This window comes from Chenopodium album, chromosome 6, assembly GCF_948465745.1.
Source record: "Chenopodium album chromosome 6, dcCheAlbu1.1, whole genome shotgun sequence".
NCBI classification, from domain to species: Eukaryota; Viridiplantae; Streptophyta; class Magnoliopsida; order Caryophyllales; family Amaranthaceae; genus Chenopodium; species Chenopodium album.
Genome location: NC_137839.1, coordinates 75,976,051 through 75,991,068, shown reverse-complemented (window position 1 = coordinate 75,991,068; position 15,018 = coordinate 75,976,051). Strand labels below are relative to the sequence as shown.

The 15,018-nt window shown below is 32.2% G+C and overlaps 1 protein-coding gene across 1 annotated transcript; it reads left to right on the top strand.

Moving 5' to 3' along the window:
• Nucleotides 1-4,336: 4,336 nt before the first annotated feature.
• On the top strand, nucleotides 4,337-8,501 carry LOC145635337 ((3S,6E)-nerolidol synthase 1-like). Its single transcript, XM_081686616.1, has 6 exons — nucleotides 4,337-4,538; nucleotides 4,750-5,014; nucleotides 6,534-6,945; nucleotides 7,044-7,401; nucleotides 7,538-7,786; nucleotides 7,899-8,501. The coding sequence occupies exons 1-6, from the start codon at nucleotides 4,443-4,445 to the stop codon at nucleotides 8,175-8,177; spliced, it is 1,659 nt and encodes a 552-aa protein (XP_081542742.1). The 5' UTR covers nucleotides 4,337-4,442; the 3' UTR covers nucleotides 8,178-8,501.
• Nucleotides 8,502-15,018: the final 6,517 nt, after the last annotated feature.

Below are 15,018 nucleotides of genomic sequence, written 5' to 3'. Positions count from 1 at the left end.
GGTTACTTGACCGGTTGGGACTATTTAAAGTAGATTGATATCAAAGGTGGGATTATTAAAAAGAATCCCAAAGGTGGGATTATTAATCTCCGATGCTCAAAAGGTGGGATTATTCCCATCAATTTTTCCTTTTTTATATGCATGATGTAAATAACCTTATTTGGATCCAGAAAATTCCTTTAGGCCCCGTCGAGAGGTATGCCAAGGTATGATGATATGCTTTCGAGCATCAAGTAAGGGTATGTTTACTTCAACTTAATTTCTGTTCAGTTCAGCTCCAATCATTTCAATTCAGCTCCAACCTGTTCAGTTCAACTCCAATCAGTTCAGTTCAGCTCAATTCAGCTCCAACCACTTCAGTTCAGCTCCAATCAGTTCAGTTCAGTTCAGCTCAGCCCAATTCAGTAAATGTGAACAAGTCCTAAGTCTTTGCTTTCAAGACCATTTGGGAATCACGGTAAGCACTTTGATAATAAATAACCTTGTTGGATCTAAAAAAATATTTCTTAAGCCAAATTGAAGGCTATAATGCATGAAAATGGATCATTTTTGGTGCTCGATGTCAGAAATTCAAGTAATGGTATGGGATGTATCACAAGACAGTGGCGGAGCTAGGAATTTCCTATCGGGGGGACAAACGGACATCACGTAATTTAACAAAATGGTGTAACACACAAATATTTAATTAGCTAAAGTCTTACAACTTTTTCATTTTTTTTTTAAAATACGGATTACTTAGTAAAAAATACCAACCTCATATTACCATTTCTTGGCTTATGTGTTTAGAATTATTGAAGAATTCAAACATTAAATAATTTGTCATAATAAAATGCAAATTAACAATTGCAATTATTCAAACAAAGATATGAATATACGAGTAATTGTTAAGAAAAAAAAAAGGAAGGAATACTATCTTATACATTAAAAATAATACTCCGTAATAATAAAAAGCTAGCATAAATGATTGATCTTTGGTCTCTTAAACTAAAACTCACCGTTTAAATTTTATAAGTAATGTAGTACCATTTTGCACTAATTTTAAAAAAGTGATGTCACACCATTTTTTTTGTCAAATTAAGTGATGTCAGAAATTCAAGTAATTGTATGGAATGTATCACAATTCACAAGACACAAGATTATATAATAAGTGTTGAACACAGATGTGTCCATTAGTCAATCACATAAAGGTTCGTGATAGCGTTGGACTAATAAATACTCCCCCCGTCAAATAATTATAGATGTGTCCATTAGTCAATCACATAAAATTATATAATAAGTACGGAGTAGTAGATATTGATTAAATTGACAATTTAAAAGCTATCACCTCCATTTTTAAATACTTGCTCCATTTCTCTTGGACACGAATGTCGATGCTAATATTTGATCACTAATATCTTTAATTATCATTAAGTATAACTTCTAACAATTAAAAATTAATAATTTATTCATTGAGATGATTGCAATAAGTATCCACACGACTATATTTTTTCTTATGTATAAATCACAAATATTAGTCAAAGTAGGATAAATGAATAGTGCAAAAAATAAAAATGGAGCAAATATTTAAAAACGGAGGGAGTAATAAGCAAAGTAGACAGTGTAAACCACCCAAATAGCCTCTTAAGATCTAGTGAGGCCCATGGTAAGCACTCTGATTTCTTTCCTTTTTTTGTGGTCTAATTCTCTAAAGGTTCAAAAACAGTTAAGGAAAAAAACCATGCACTATACACTTTCGGTAAAGGGTGAAGCTTTGACTATTACTCGTATCATAACCCATCACTAATTACTCAATTGAAGAGATGGTTGATGGAGTTTGAAACCGTGATCTTGTGGCATTGTCTTTCGAATTTAATATGATGTGATGCTAGGGGATTAACTCAAATAAAAAGTAAAGCTGATATAGAGTAGTTAATAAATTCCAAATTTTTTGGTTTTTTTACCGTTAGGCTCCATTCACTTTACTTTATTTTTTGTTGAATTGAAATTATTTTTGCTAAACTGAAATTATTTACTGATTTTCTATTTTATTGCTTCTTTAAGTTTATTGATTTTTACTGAACTGAAATTATTTTTGGTAAACTGATATTATTTTTACTAAACTGAAATTAATTTAGTAAATATTATTATTTTAAGGTGAAGTAAACAGAGTTTTATTAATTACTCCCTCTGTTACTATATGATAGTCCCATATGGAATTAATCACTTAAAATAAGTTTGGAATAACATTAAAGTACAAAAAAACAACTCACAGTTAATTAGTTTTGCCTTATTTAAATTTTTTGAATTTTTTTGTACCATAATTGCATAATTCAAGTCAGGAATTCCCTTACTTAAAGTCATGTTATCAATCCTTAATCAATTTATTTAACCAATTAGAAGAGTTTTTGACATTTTATTAACCAATGTACCTTCCATTTTTACAAGCTTTTAATATACTACCTCTATTTTTTTTTTTTATAGTTGCAAATTTGGAATATTTTATATCTCTCAAATAATACCCCCAAAGTTGCAACTAAAAAAAAAAAATAAAAAATCGGAGGTAGTATTTAATATGAGTAAAATAGGACCAAAAAAATTAAGTTAAAACTAGAATATATATAATCTTTTTAAAAACACCTAAAATAGGATATGGGACTAAGACCCTGTTTGATTCAACTTAATTTTCCTTAACTAAAATTATTTTTACTGAACTGAACTTATTTTTACTGAACTGAATTTAATTTTACTGAAATGAAATTATTTTTACTGAACTGAAATTATTTTACTGATTTTCTATTATAATTCTTCTTTAAGAAAACTGAATTTTACTGAACTAAACTTATTTTTACTGAACTGAAACTATTTTTACTGAACTGAAATTAATTTTACTGAACTGAACTTATTTTTACTGAACTGAAATTATTTTTAATTAATATTATTTTTTTTAAGGTGAAGAGAACAGGGCCTAACAAATAGAAATAGAGGACATATTATTTTTTTATCCTGTTGAGATCATCCAAATGAACATTAACTGTAGTAACTGAGCAAACAATACTCATAAAAAATGTACAAATATAGACATGTTATTGAAATAAATAACTAGATACTCCGTACTCCGCAGTAAATAATACTTCCTTCGTTCCTTTTATTATGTCATTAGTTTCCTAAGTGTTTATTTCTATTTTTTTTAATTTCATGTATAATTACCTATGTACTCCTACTCTACACCTTGTAACATAATAAACTACCCTAAACACCTTGTAACATAATAAACTACCCTAAATATTCTTCAAAATTGGTGCTCAAATAGTCACATGTTGTACTAATTGTATACATACATACACTAATAAAATAAATTAAATGCATTTTCATTATTGTCTACACTAAAAAAAATTATACTATTAATAATTACAAATTATGAGAAATTAACAAACACTAACTACTCAATAAAGAATGATCCTATGGTTGTCGTTTGAAAAATGATAAAAATAATTTTTAAAAAATGAACGATTGAAATTTAATGATTTTTGAATTATTGTTAAATGTTAATATTAATTTACCATTTTAATTATTTCTTGATTTTGTGTTCCTTTATATATTTGTGATCTTCTTTGCAATAATAAGTGATGTTCTTTCCACTTTTATCCATGGTAAACTCAGGTGTACAAATGACATAAATTTAGTACTCCCTCTGTTTTTTTTAATACATCACTCTGATTTTTGCACTATTCACATAACATGGTTGACTTAATTTTTTCACCTCTAAAAAATAAATAAATGTTATTGTATAATATATTATTAAATTAGTATAATGTCTAATTTCTTAATATAATATTGTTATAATTTATACTAATAGACAATTAAAAATATTAATGATCAAAGTTGAATCCCAACAAACATACCGGTCAAACTGATATAAAAAAAATAACACGGAGGGAGTACTCGATAGTCCATACTGATTTTAGCCCCAAGACCCTACAGACCCAGTAGATATGGACGCATGCGTATACATTTATTAGACCGAGTATAAAATAACATTTTAAATTAAAGCTCCTACCTTTTGAAACAACAAAAAACTGGGACCTTAAGTTGTCAAGGCTTCAGACTAAAGCGGATCAATAATGAAGGACTGAAGGTCATTTTTCAACTCAAGTCATTGTAAAAGTATTACTCGTAGTATTATTGACCCGAAAAATAGTCATTTCATTATTCGAATTTAATTTTACTACTTATTCCGTACTTCATCAGCTTTTTCATTTTACATGTGATAAATAATAATTTAACAGTTGACTAGTAAAACACTACGATTGTGATGATATCCGCTTCACTTCTATAAATAAGGCTCTCTTCTCTTCGTATTTTACAATCAAGAAGAAAAAAAAAAAAATTATATACTGTATATGATTCCCCTTTAATTAAATAAAAACTTCTATTTTTCTTAAAAATCCCAAATTAATTTCATAATGACGACCCAAATACAAGAAATTACATCAATTAAGGGAAATTCTGCCCTTGTAAACCAGAGCTTTTTAGAGCAGTCCCATATTATTTCCTTCCCAGTTGAGTCATCTAATCTTATTTAATCTTTATTATTATTGCATTTTTATTTTTTGGTCGAATAAACGGGCAATACAAATTACAAATGGGGTTGATTATCTCATCTTTGAAAAACTATGGTTGTACTCGTAGTTTATTAAGCTTGTATAGTTTATTATATTATTATATACAAATTTTGTAACTGTTTTATTTATTTATTTCCATTATTTACAGCAAGAGTATCAATTTCAGCAATTGGTCAAGAAGATAAAGGTTACAATGGCAAACAAATGGAGTGAAGGCAAAGTTGATGACGTAGAAGAGTTGGTTATGATTGATGCTATCCAGAGGTTAGGACTCGAATGTTACTTTGGAGATGATATTGATCGTATACTGCGAAAATGTAGCGAAACCGATAGTGAAGGTGGTGGTGATGACCTTCATGGTGTTGCTCTTCGCTTTCGGCTACTAAGACAAGGAGGATACAATTTACAAGCAGGTTGATTGCCTTACATTTCATGCTATCTTAATTTTTTTTTTTTTTTTGACAGGTATCTTAATCTTATTTAATTTGTGTTGCAACGTTAATTTGATGATTTTACATTTTATTTTATTATCGACAAATTTTATCAACCATAAAAAATTTAAATGTACATTAAAAAGGCAAAAAAATAAAAAATAATATAATGTAACGTATGTAATAGGTACTCTATAATATAATAGGGGTGTTTAAAAATTGGTCCGGATCGAAAAATGAACTAGAGCGATCCGGACCGACCACGTACCGAACCGGGTCATATTAAGTAGTTCGTTTTTGGGTCGGGAAATTTATTTTCCGGTCCGGTCTGGTCCAATCCCTATAACAACCAATCTTGGACCGGATCAATTTTTTGCTTAAAATTTTACATACATAAAACCTTTAATAATGATTAAGATTATCCTTGAACAACCTTGGAAACTTTAGTCGTATGAGCTTTTTTGTACTAAACATACAAATGCAAAATAAAATACGTAAAAATATTGTTTTCCTTTATTTTTTTCGAATTTTCTATAAATTATTTACAATTTAGGTAATTTTTTTTATACAAATTCTAAAATCAGTCCAAATTGGTCTGGCCTAGGTTTTGGACCGATTTTTTTTTCGGTTCGGTCCGGATTTGGTCCTAGCTTAATCAGTCCGGTCTTCGGTTCTTCAAGTTCAATTTTTCGATCTTCAGTCTGATCCAGTCTTGAATCGATAAACAACCCTACTTTGTACTGTATTGATTAATTATAGGATTACAAGTCTCGTAATTTTCTAAATAGCATATACATATACATATACCTTTTTCCTTTTTTTTTGGTTATTAACTTATTATACATGTTTATATATATATATATATATATATATATATATATATATATATATATATATATATATATATATATATATTGTTTTGAGATGAAAGGTTTAGAATATTTTTGGAAAGATTGTATGTCAAAATCATAAAATCATACACTTATTCCTCCCCAAATCCAATTCTATTTAATGAGTCCCCTCAAAATAATACCTAACACCTGAAATCAACGTTTATTGCACACTCGAATTGTCAATTTAAAATTTTATTTTTGAATTGTGATATTGTATGAGTTTGGAAATTCCTAACACATAGGAACAAATTCCTAAAACCGCCACTAGATTTAGTGGTTAGGGCAATGATGGGTTACGTTATGAATGTACTTAATAATGATAGATTAGTAAATTATGGATTAGAGAGCATAATAAAACAATTACACTAGTACAACCGATTTCTATATACATATATATACATACATACATATATATATATATATATATATATATATATATATATATATATATATATATATATATATATATATATATATATATATATATATATATATATATATATATATATATATATATATATATATTTTGTTGTTATTATCTCTTGATTTAGAAATTTTAATATGACACTACTAATATGTAAAATTTTGGTGTCCATTTACTCGTACAGATATCTTCGAAAAGTTCATAGACAACAATGGGAGATTCAAACAAGAGCTTGAGAAAGACACAAAAGGGCTAATGAGTCTTTTCGAGGCATCGGAGCTAGGCATCCCAGGGGATCAAATACTTGATGAAGCTAGTGAATTTACTTGGAATCTCCTAAATACATCTTTAGAGCATGTCAAAAGATCTGATGAGACCGCGATAATAAGAAACACGCTTAACAATCCATTTCATAAAAGCCTTCCTAGACTTACTGCAAAGAACCAAATACACAATTTTGAAACTTTGCTAAATTCTCTATATGATGATTGTTATGGCACGAATGATCAGTGGATAAAAGATATACAAGAACTAGCTAAAATTGATGTCAACATGTCTCAAACCACCCTTAAAAATGAAATTAATCAAGTTTCTAGGTACGAAACATAATTTCAAAAAATTTCCCTACATAAATAATTATTCATCATCTACCAGTAATGATTTATGACTGGATTTATATGTTCATTTTACTTAGGTGGTGGAACGAACTTGGCATGGCTGAGGAGTTGGAGCATGCAAGAAACCAACCAATAAAATGGCATATGTGGTCCTGGGTCGCCCTCCCTGTCCCAGATAAGGCGGATCTAAGAACAGAACTCACAAAATCGATATCTTTTGTTTATGTCATTGATGACATTTTTGATGTGTATGGAAAACTCGAGGAGCTCATTCTCTTCACCGAAGCTGTCAATAGATGGGAATATGCTAACATCATAGGTTTACCGGACTACATGAAAATTTGCCTTAATGCACTTTTTGAGACTACAACGGAGATGAGCCACAAAATCTACATTAAACATGGATGGAACCCTAAAGAGTTTTTACAAAACGCGGTATGTCCATGAACCTCTTACTAATCTTTCAATTTTTTAATGGCATAGTCATTATAAATCGTACCTCCTTTCGAAATCCTACGTGCATTATTGTTATATAGGAGATAATATGTTGTATTTGTTGATATACATGTAGTGGGCAGAGTTATGCAATGCTTTCTTAGTAGAAGCAAGATGGTTTGCTTCCGAGCATTTGCCAACAACTAAGGAGTATTTGAAGAATGGAGTGGTTAGTTCCGGTGTTTATGTTGTTTTTGCAACCCTCTTCTCACTCTTGGGTGAAGCAACAAATGTTAAAAACACAAATATTTGGATTAACCATCCTAGAATTGCTACTATGACGGGTACACTTCTTCGTCTTTGGGATGACCTAGGGAGTGCCAAGGTATGTCATGTATTGCTATAGTTTTGTAGTACGTTATTTATGAAACTGTCTCATACAAGATTATTTTGTATTTCGAACCTAGTTTACTTAAATATGTTACTTTAATTTGTAGGATGAGGATCAAGATGGTTACGATGGATCATTTGTAGCGTGTTACATGAATGAGTACCAAGAGAGCTCAGATGAAAGTGCACGCGAACAAGTTCTAGGGATGATTTCGGAAGCATGGAAGTACCTCAATGAAGAGTGCCTATCTCAGTCTCCATTTTCAATAGATATAAAAAATGCTCTGCTTAATTTAGCAAGGATGATTCCAATTATGTACAAATATGATGACAACCATCGTCTGCCAAGCCTTGAGAAACACATGAACTCACTGCTTAATGAGTAAACCAATTAAGGTCGAAAATCTAGTCATCTAATCAATCTTTGAAAATTTTATCATAAACTCAGGTGTACCTTCGGTCAAAAGACAAGAGTAATAATGAAAAGAACATTGTACTGTGTGTACAAATTTAAGGTACACGAGCAAAAAATTCCAAAATAAATTCCCTCCTTGGTTTAAGGGATTGATTTGGTATTTATACTCTTTAATTTATGGGATAGATTTATTATTTGCATTCCACATTAATTTTGGTAAACACTACACAGAATATCTTTTTTTTTTTTTTTTTTTTAAATGTTAAGAGAGTGAAGTTGAGTTGATATAGAGACATAAACCATAGTAGATTTTGAATTTCAAAGTGATTCAATGTCATTACAGCTTACACTACGGTTGATTTTGTCGTTCTATTGAATCTTTTAATCAAAAGATGTAATTGACTAATTTATTGTTGGGAGAAAAGGTATGTTTTAATTATTTTTTTTTCTTTCTTTTTGTTATAAACTGAGGTTGAAGATGATGTTCTTCATATTATGATGAATGTTCTTTTATCATTTCTTGGGTGCATTTTTATTTTTAAATTGGTATGGAATATATTCTTTAAGTTTGATTAATATGTTCTTTGAGTCTGAACTATATGTTTTTTTTAAAAAAAAAACAAAACTACTATGTACTACTATATGTTCTTTACGTTATTACAAACAATATTCAATAAGTTATTTACAATAGATTAAACATGTGGTTTACATATCAATAATACAAAATATGTTCTTTATATTACAAAAAATGTTGCTTTATCATTACGATGAATAATTAAAAAAAAAAAAGAAAAAATATGGTGAAAAAATGTGATCAACTTTTTGAGAATTTTGTTAAAAGAAAATGATTGAAATAAAATAATTTGAAAACTGAAAACTTATAAAAGAAATTTTGAATATTTGAAATTTGAAAAGGAAACCTTGAATTACTTTTAGTCAAAAATAATTTTAGATTAAGAAATTCTGAAAACTGAATATTTTAGAATGATTTGATATTAAATGCGTGGTAAAAATTGTTGTAAAAAAAATAAAAAAAATACGTGGTAAAAATCAATTATTAATTATCTTTTAACTTTTTACAAACTTTTTCATAAAATAAATCATGTCCTTTAAATTATAATGTTGTGTTCTTTTATAAATTCATAATGTTCTTTATAATTATAAGCCATATTTTTTCTGCTTAATCTGGGTGTATCATGTCGTACCATACTCATGGTACACACAGGTGCACGAATCACATAAATAAATGGTGAGTAAAATGAATAGAAGTTCTTAATTATCTAACCTATATTCTTTCAAAAAAAAAAAAAAAAAAAAAAAATCTCACATAGATTCTTGATTCAACATGGTAAGGTTTAGGCCTTTTTAGATGGGGGTATTAAATACCTTAGTACTTCACCAAAACATTTAGTGTGAATTGACAACCATAACTTAGTACTTCACCACTATCTTCCCTCTTGCCACCAATCACGAACACCTTGACACCACCACCCCAATTAACGACTAACACCACCATCACACTGACCGGCGACGACGACCACCACTAAAATCACCCTGACCTGCGACCCACCACATTCCCCTCAAAGCTGACCCATCACCTTCCCTCTTTGGCAGAAAGGTAGTGGTTTTTTTTATCAGACAACCGTACCAGCCGGAGCTCAAAACTGATTACCGGGCATGATAACCTGTTTTGGGCTCCGGTTACCATGGAATCGGTTAAGGTGCACGGTAACCGAAGCCCAAAACCGGTTACCGTGCACGATAACCGGAGCCCAAATTCGGTTACCGGTTTTGGGCTCCGTTTATCACGCACGGTAACTGGTTTTGGGCTCCGGTTACCGCAGTTGCCTGAAATTAAAAAAAATATATATATTATACCACCACCTTCCCGCCGACGAGGGAAGGTGGTGGGTCGTCATAGAGGAGGTTATGGTGGGTCGCCGATCAGGGTGGTGGTAGTCATCACCGATCAGAATGGGTTGTGGGTCGCCGAGAGGATAAGGGGTGGTGAAGTAATAAGGGTACGATTGTCCATTCATACCGAATGTTGGTGGTGGTGATAATTTTTGTTGGCGGTGTTTAGCAATTCACAAAATTGACAATAAGTAGTACTTTTCATACATAATCACAAGGTCATATACCCTCTGTTTTAGGTTAAATAATGCAACTATCTAAATTGCAACGACAATTTTGAACTCAAATCTATATATTGTTTTTACTTTAATTTTTACGATTAAAATTAATAAAAAAATGTATGTGATATATGCTGAAAATACACATTTGAAATTATTTTTTAAACGTCACGTATGCACAACGCACTTGTATAGGTTAGTAAAAAACTAAAAATCATTGTCAAATGTATATATTTCATTAAGGGTATGTTGACATTTACTTAATTTTAGTTCAGTTCAATTCAGTTAAGCTCCAATCAGTTTAGTTCAGTTCAGCTCCTATCAGTTCAATTCAGTTCTGCTCCTAATTTCTCTCTTTCATAAAATATTCATATCAGATCAGTTCAGTTCAGTAAATTACATGTGAACATACCGCAATTCACCCATTGCAGTTTATCTAAAATAGAGGAAAGAAGTCAAGAAGACATTTTCATATCTACATAAGAATATGTGGGCCAGTAATCCACAAAACAAAAATAAAATAAAATAAAATAAAATAAAAAATAAAAAATTATGGGAGGATTCACAATATTTGCTTGCTATAGAAATCCTTATACATCATTGCTTTTACATTACACTATATTAATGACCTAACGCATCTAAATTTGGCATTGGGTTGGGTTAGCCTAAAAACAACACGACACGAGTATCATATGGTGTAGATGCGACACATTATTGTGCATGCCTAGTTGTGGACCACCTTTATTTGGGACAATCATGACACGATCCATCTGACACGACAAACACGGTAATATGTGAAATTTAGCTTAGGCACATAAGCACGACACTATTCGGCATGTGGCATATGAGCTTGGAATATGCACATATGTGTTGACTGTTTGAAAATTCCAACACGACAAGTTATGTAGATCATGAACCAAACCTAGCTAATTAATCCCAACATTCATAATTTCGTCTAGAGACATGAACTACATCTATCTTAAGCACACCCATTAAAATACAAACATAATATGAAGTAAATAAAAAATGACCAATGTCAAAAAGTAATACTCCGTAATAAATAATCACATATTTAATAATAATATTGATGCTCCGTATGTGATTTCATTTATACTTCAAAGAATATCTTTTGAATTTGATTATAAATACTTCGTATAATGAATATATCTATTGCACATTTTTTTTTTATATATACAAAATCTACTATATATACATTTATTATACATCATTAAGAAAATAAATTCCCTTGCCTAAGGAGTATACAAGATAAAACTTTCTTTTTTGAAGAATACAAGATAAAACTTTAATTAAAAGGTGTAATTGCCTATAATAGAAAAAACATTCGTCAATCCACTATCTATGATAATAATGTATGCCACAGAAAAGTGATATGACCTTACGTCCTTATACATCCGCCCAAGAAGCCACCACATGTCCACATAGACCAGATTTGAAAATTTCACAATCATTGGTTTTTCCGTCCAGTTACATTCTCTGAAATAACGTTGTCCTTTGTTTCTACTACCTCCGTTTCGTATTATCTGCAACAAAGGGCCTTGCACATTTTCCAAGGCAAAATTTCTTAAGCAAAGATTAGTAAAGGGCATGTGATTAATTGGATGAGAGAGAAAATAACCCCACCACAACCACCCAAAACCCAACCAGCCAACTTATACCACCACCACACCACCAACACCACAACCAGACCCCCAAATCGCAACCCCACCACCACCACCCAAAATCGCACGAAGCCCCACCACCACCACCCAAAATCGCAGATCCCCAAATCGCAGACCCCCAAATCGCACGACCACCAAATCGCACGACCACGACTTTGAAAAGGGTGAAAAGGGCGGCGAACTGGAGTTGGAGAAATCGGCGACTGTCACCAGTACGAGGGGCGCGCGGCAATCGAGGGTAATTGACACCCGACCTACCTCACCACCACCATCAAATTGAAACCCGACCTCACCACCATCAAGAATCGAAACCCCATCTCGCCACCATGAAATGCGCCCACAACCACAAGAGAAGAGAGGAGAAAGAAGAGATGGTGCGGATCTGCAAGGCGGTGGTGGTGCGGTGGATCTGCGTGGTGGTGGTGTAGTGAGAGAAGAGAGAGAAAGAGGATAAAGATGGTGCTAGTGGTGGTTGAGAGGGAGGAGAGAGAAAAATTGGTGGTGTTGATGGTGGATATGGTTGTGAGGGAGGAGAGAGGATGTGGGTTAGGATTTTAATTAGAGATAAATTAATTTGGGTTAAAGAGTTAATATGTTGTTTATTAAAGTTAAGTAAAATTTAGTAAGGGTATGGTGGTAATTTTATACAAAAAAATTTACTAAAAGAGGTAACTTTTGGTTTGTTGCACATAATGTGTAGTTTCCGTTTTGGGAAATTGTTGCAGATAATACGAAACGGAGGTAGTATTTAAAAAAAATGTTATTCTCAATAATAATAATAATAATGATAAAATGATAAATATCTTTCAAAAAAATAATAATGATAAATAAATAAAATCGTTTTCCTTATGTCATGTTCATGAGTATCATGACGTTAGATCTATTGCGTAACACTAATTTTAGAATAAAGGAAAAGGAAGATTTAGAGAAAAATAATATCTCCGTTGTGATGAGTCTCAACTCACACAATAATTTCTCAATTTTTTAAAAAAATTACACATCAAAAAAGCAATATGTGCGTCTGAAGTGTCCAATTCATTTTTTGGTAGGGGATGTGGTCATGTGGATGAATGAATGCCTATTGAATGATTCTTTATAATTGTCATTTGACCATCAGTGTTTTTGTTGCCCAACTTATAGCCATAAAATATGATATTCCTTGAAATGACATTAGAAGTTTAGAGCTATAGCATAATTATAAGAGATAGAGAATATTTGCCTTAGGCTTCTCATTGATCAAGCATCAATATATATACAAGCCTAGTCTAGGGTTAACAACTAAGGACATAATAGTAAATTACAAACTAATATATACATGATTATTTACATAATCTAACACACCCCCGCAGTCGAAACGGGAGAACTGCGGACGCTGAGACTGTCCCTGAAATCATCAAATAATACCCGTGGCAGACCCTTGGTGAAAATGTCTGCAATCTGGTATCGGGACGGAACATGTAGTACACGGACCTCACCCCGTTGTACTTTCTCACGAACAAAATGAATATCAAGTTCAATGTGCTTAGTTCGTTGATGTTGTATTGGGTTACTGAAAGATAAATAGCGCTCACATTGTCACAATAAACCAATGTAGCTTTAGAGACCGGACAATGTAGCTCAAGCAATAAATTCCGAATCCAACATGATTCAGAAACAACATTAGCAACCCCTCTGTACTCTGCTTCAGAGCTAGATTTCGACAATGTAGGTTGTCGTTTCGAGGACCAAGAAATCAAATTATCACCAAGAAAAACACAGTAGCCGGATGTAGAACGACGAGTATCAGGACAACCAGCCCAGTTTGCATCCGTGTAAGACAATATAGAGGTGATAGATGATTTATACAAATGCAAGCCGAAATCAGTCGTACCTTTTATGTAACGCAGAATGCGTTTCAGGGCATCCATATGAGCAACTCTAGGAGAATGCATAAATAAGCAGACCTGTTGAACCGTATAGGCAATTTCTGGTCGAGTGAATGTGAGGTACTGCAGAGCGCCACATAAGCGACGATACAATGTAGGATCCGAATATGGATCACTAGAGGACGTGCTCATTTTCCCTTTAGAATCAACCGGAGTCGGAGATGGATTGCAGTTGGCCATGCCTGATTTTTCAAGAATTTCACTCGCATACTTTTTCTGAGACAAAAACAATCCATTCTTGGTACGAGTCACTGCAATACCTAAGAAATAACTCAGATTGCCTAAATCCTTCATAGCAAATTCGGAACTGAGCCGAGAAATAATATGACGACGAAGGGAGTCGGAAGATGCAGTGAGCACAATGTCATCAACATACAGCAATAAAAATGCAATGTCACGGCCATGGTGATAAATGAACAAAGATGTGTCAGATTTGCTATTAGTAAAACCAATAGTACTCACAAAATCAGCAAATCGTTGATACCAAGCTCTGGGTGCCTGTTTGAGACCATATATAGACTTCCGGACTAAACAGACATGATCAGGACGATCAGGATCCTTGAAACCCAATGGTTGATACATATAAACTGTTTCATTCAAATTACCATGTAAAAAAGCATTTTTAACATCTAATTGATGAATTGGCCAAGAGCGAGACAATGTAATGCTAAGAACCACCCGAATAGTTGCCGGTTTAACAACCGGACTAAATGTTTCACCACAATCAATTCCCTCCCGTTGAGTCTTACCATCACCAACAAGACGAGCCTTACATCTTTCAAACGATCCATCAGAATTCGTCTTATGTCGAAATATCCACAAAGAACGGATAACATTGACATTAGACGGTCTTGGAACCAAATCCCAAGTACCATTAGCAATAAGAGCATCATATTCTTCCTGCATAGCAACTTTCCAATTATGGTCACGAAGGGCATGAATCGGGTTCTTTGGAATAGGTGAGATGGAAGTAGAAGTGTGTAGAGCTCTATCTTGGTATTTAGGATTGGGTTTGAAGATGCCATGTTGGCTACGAGTAGCCATAGGATGGTGAGTTTGAGGTGCTGTAGGAAGGA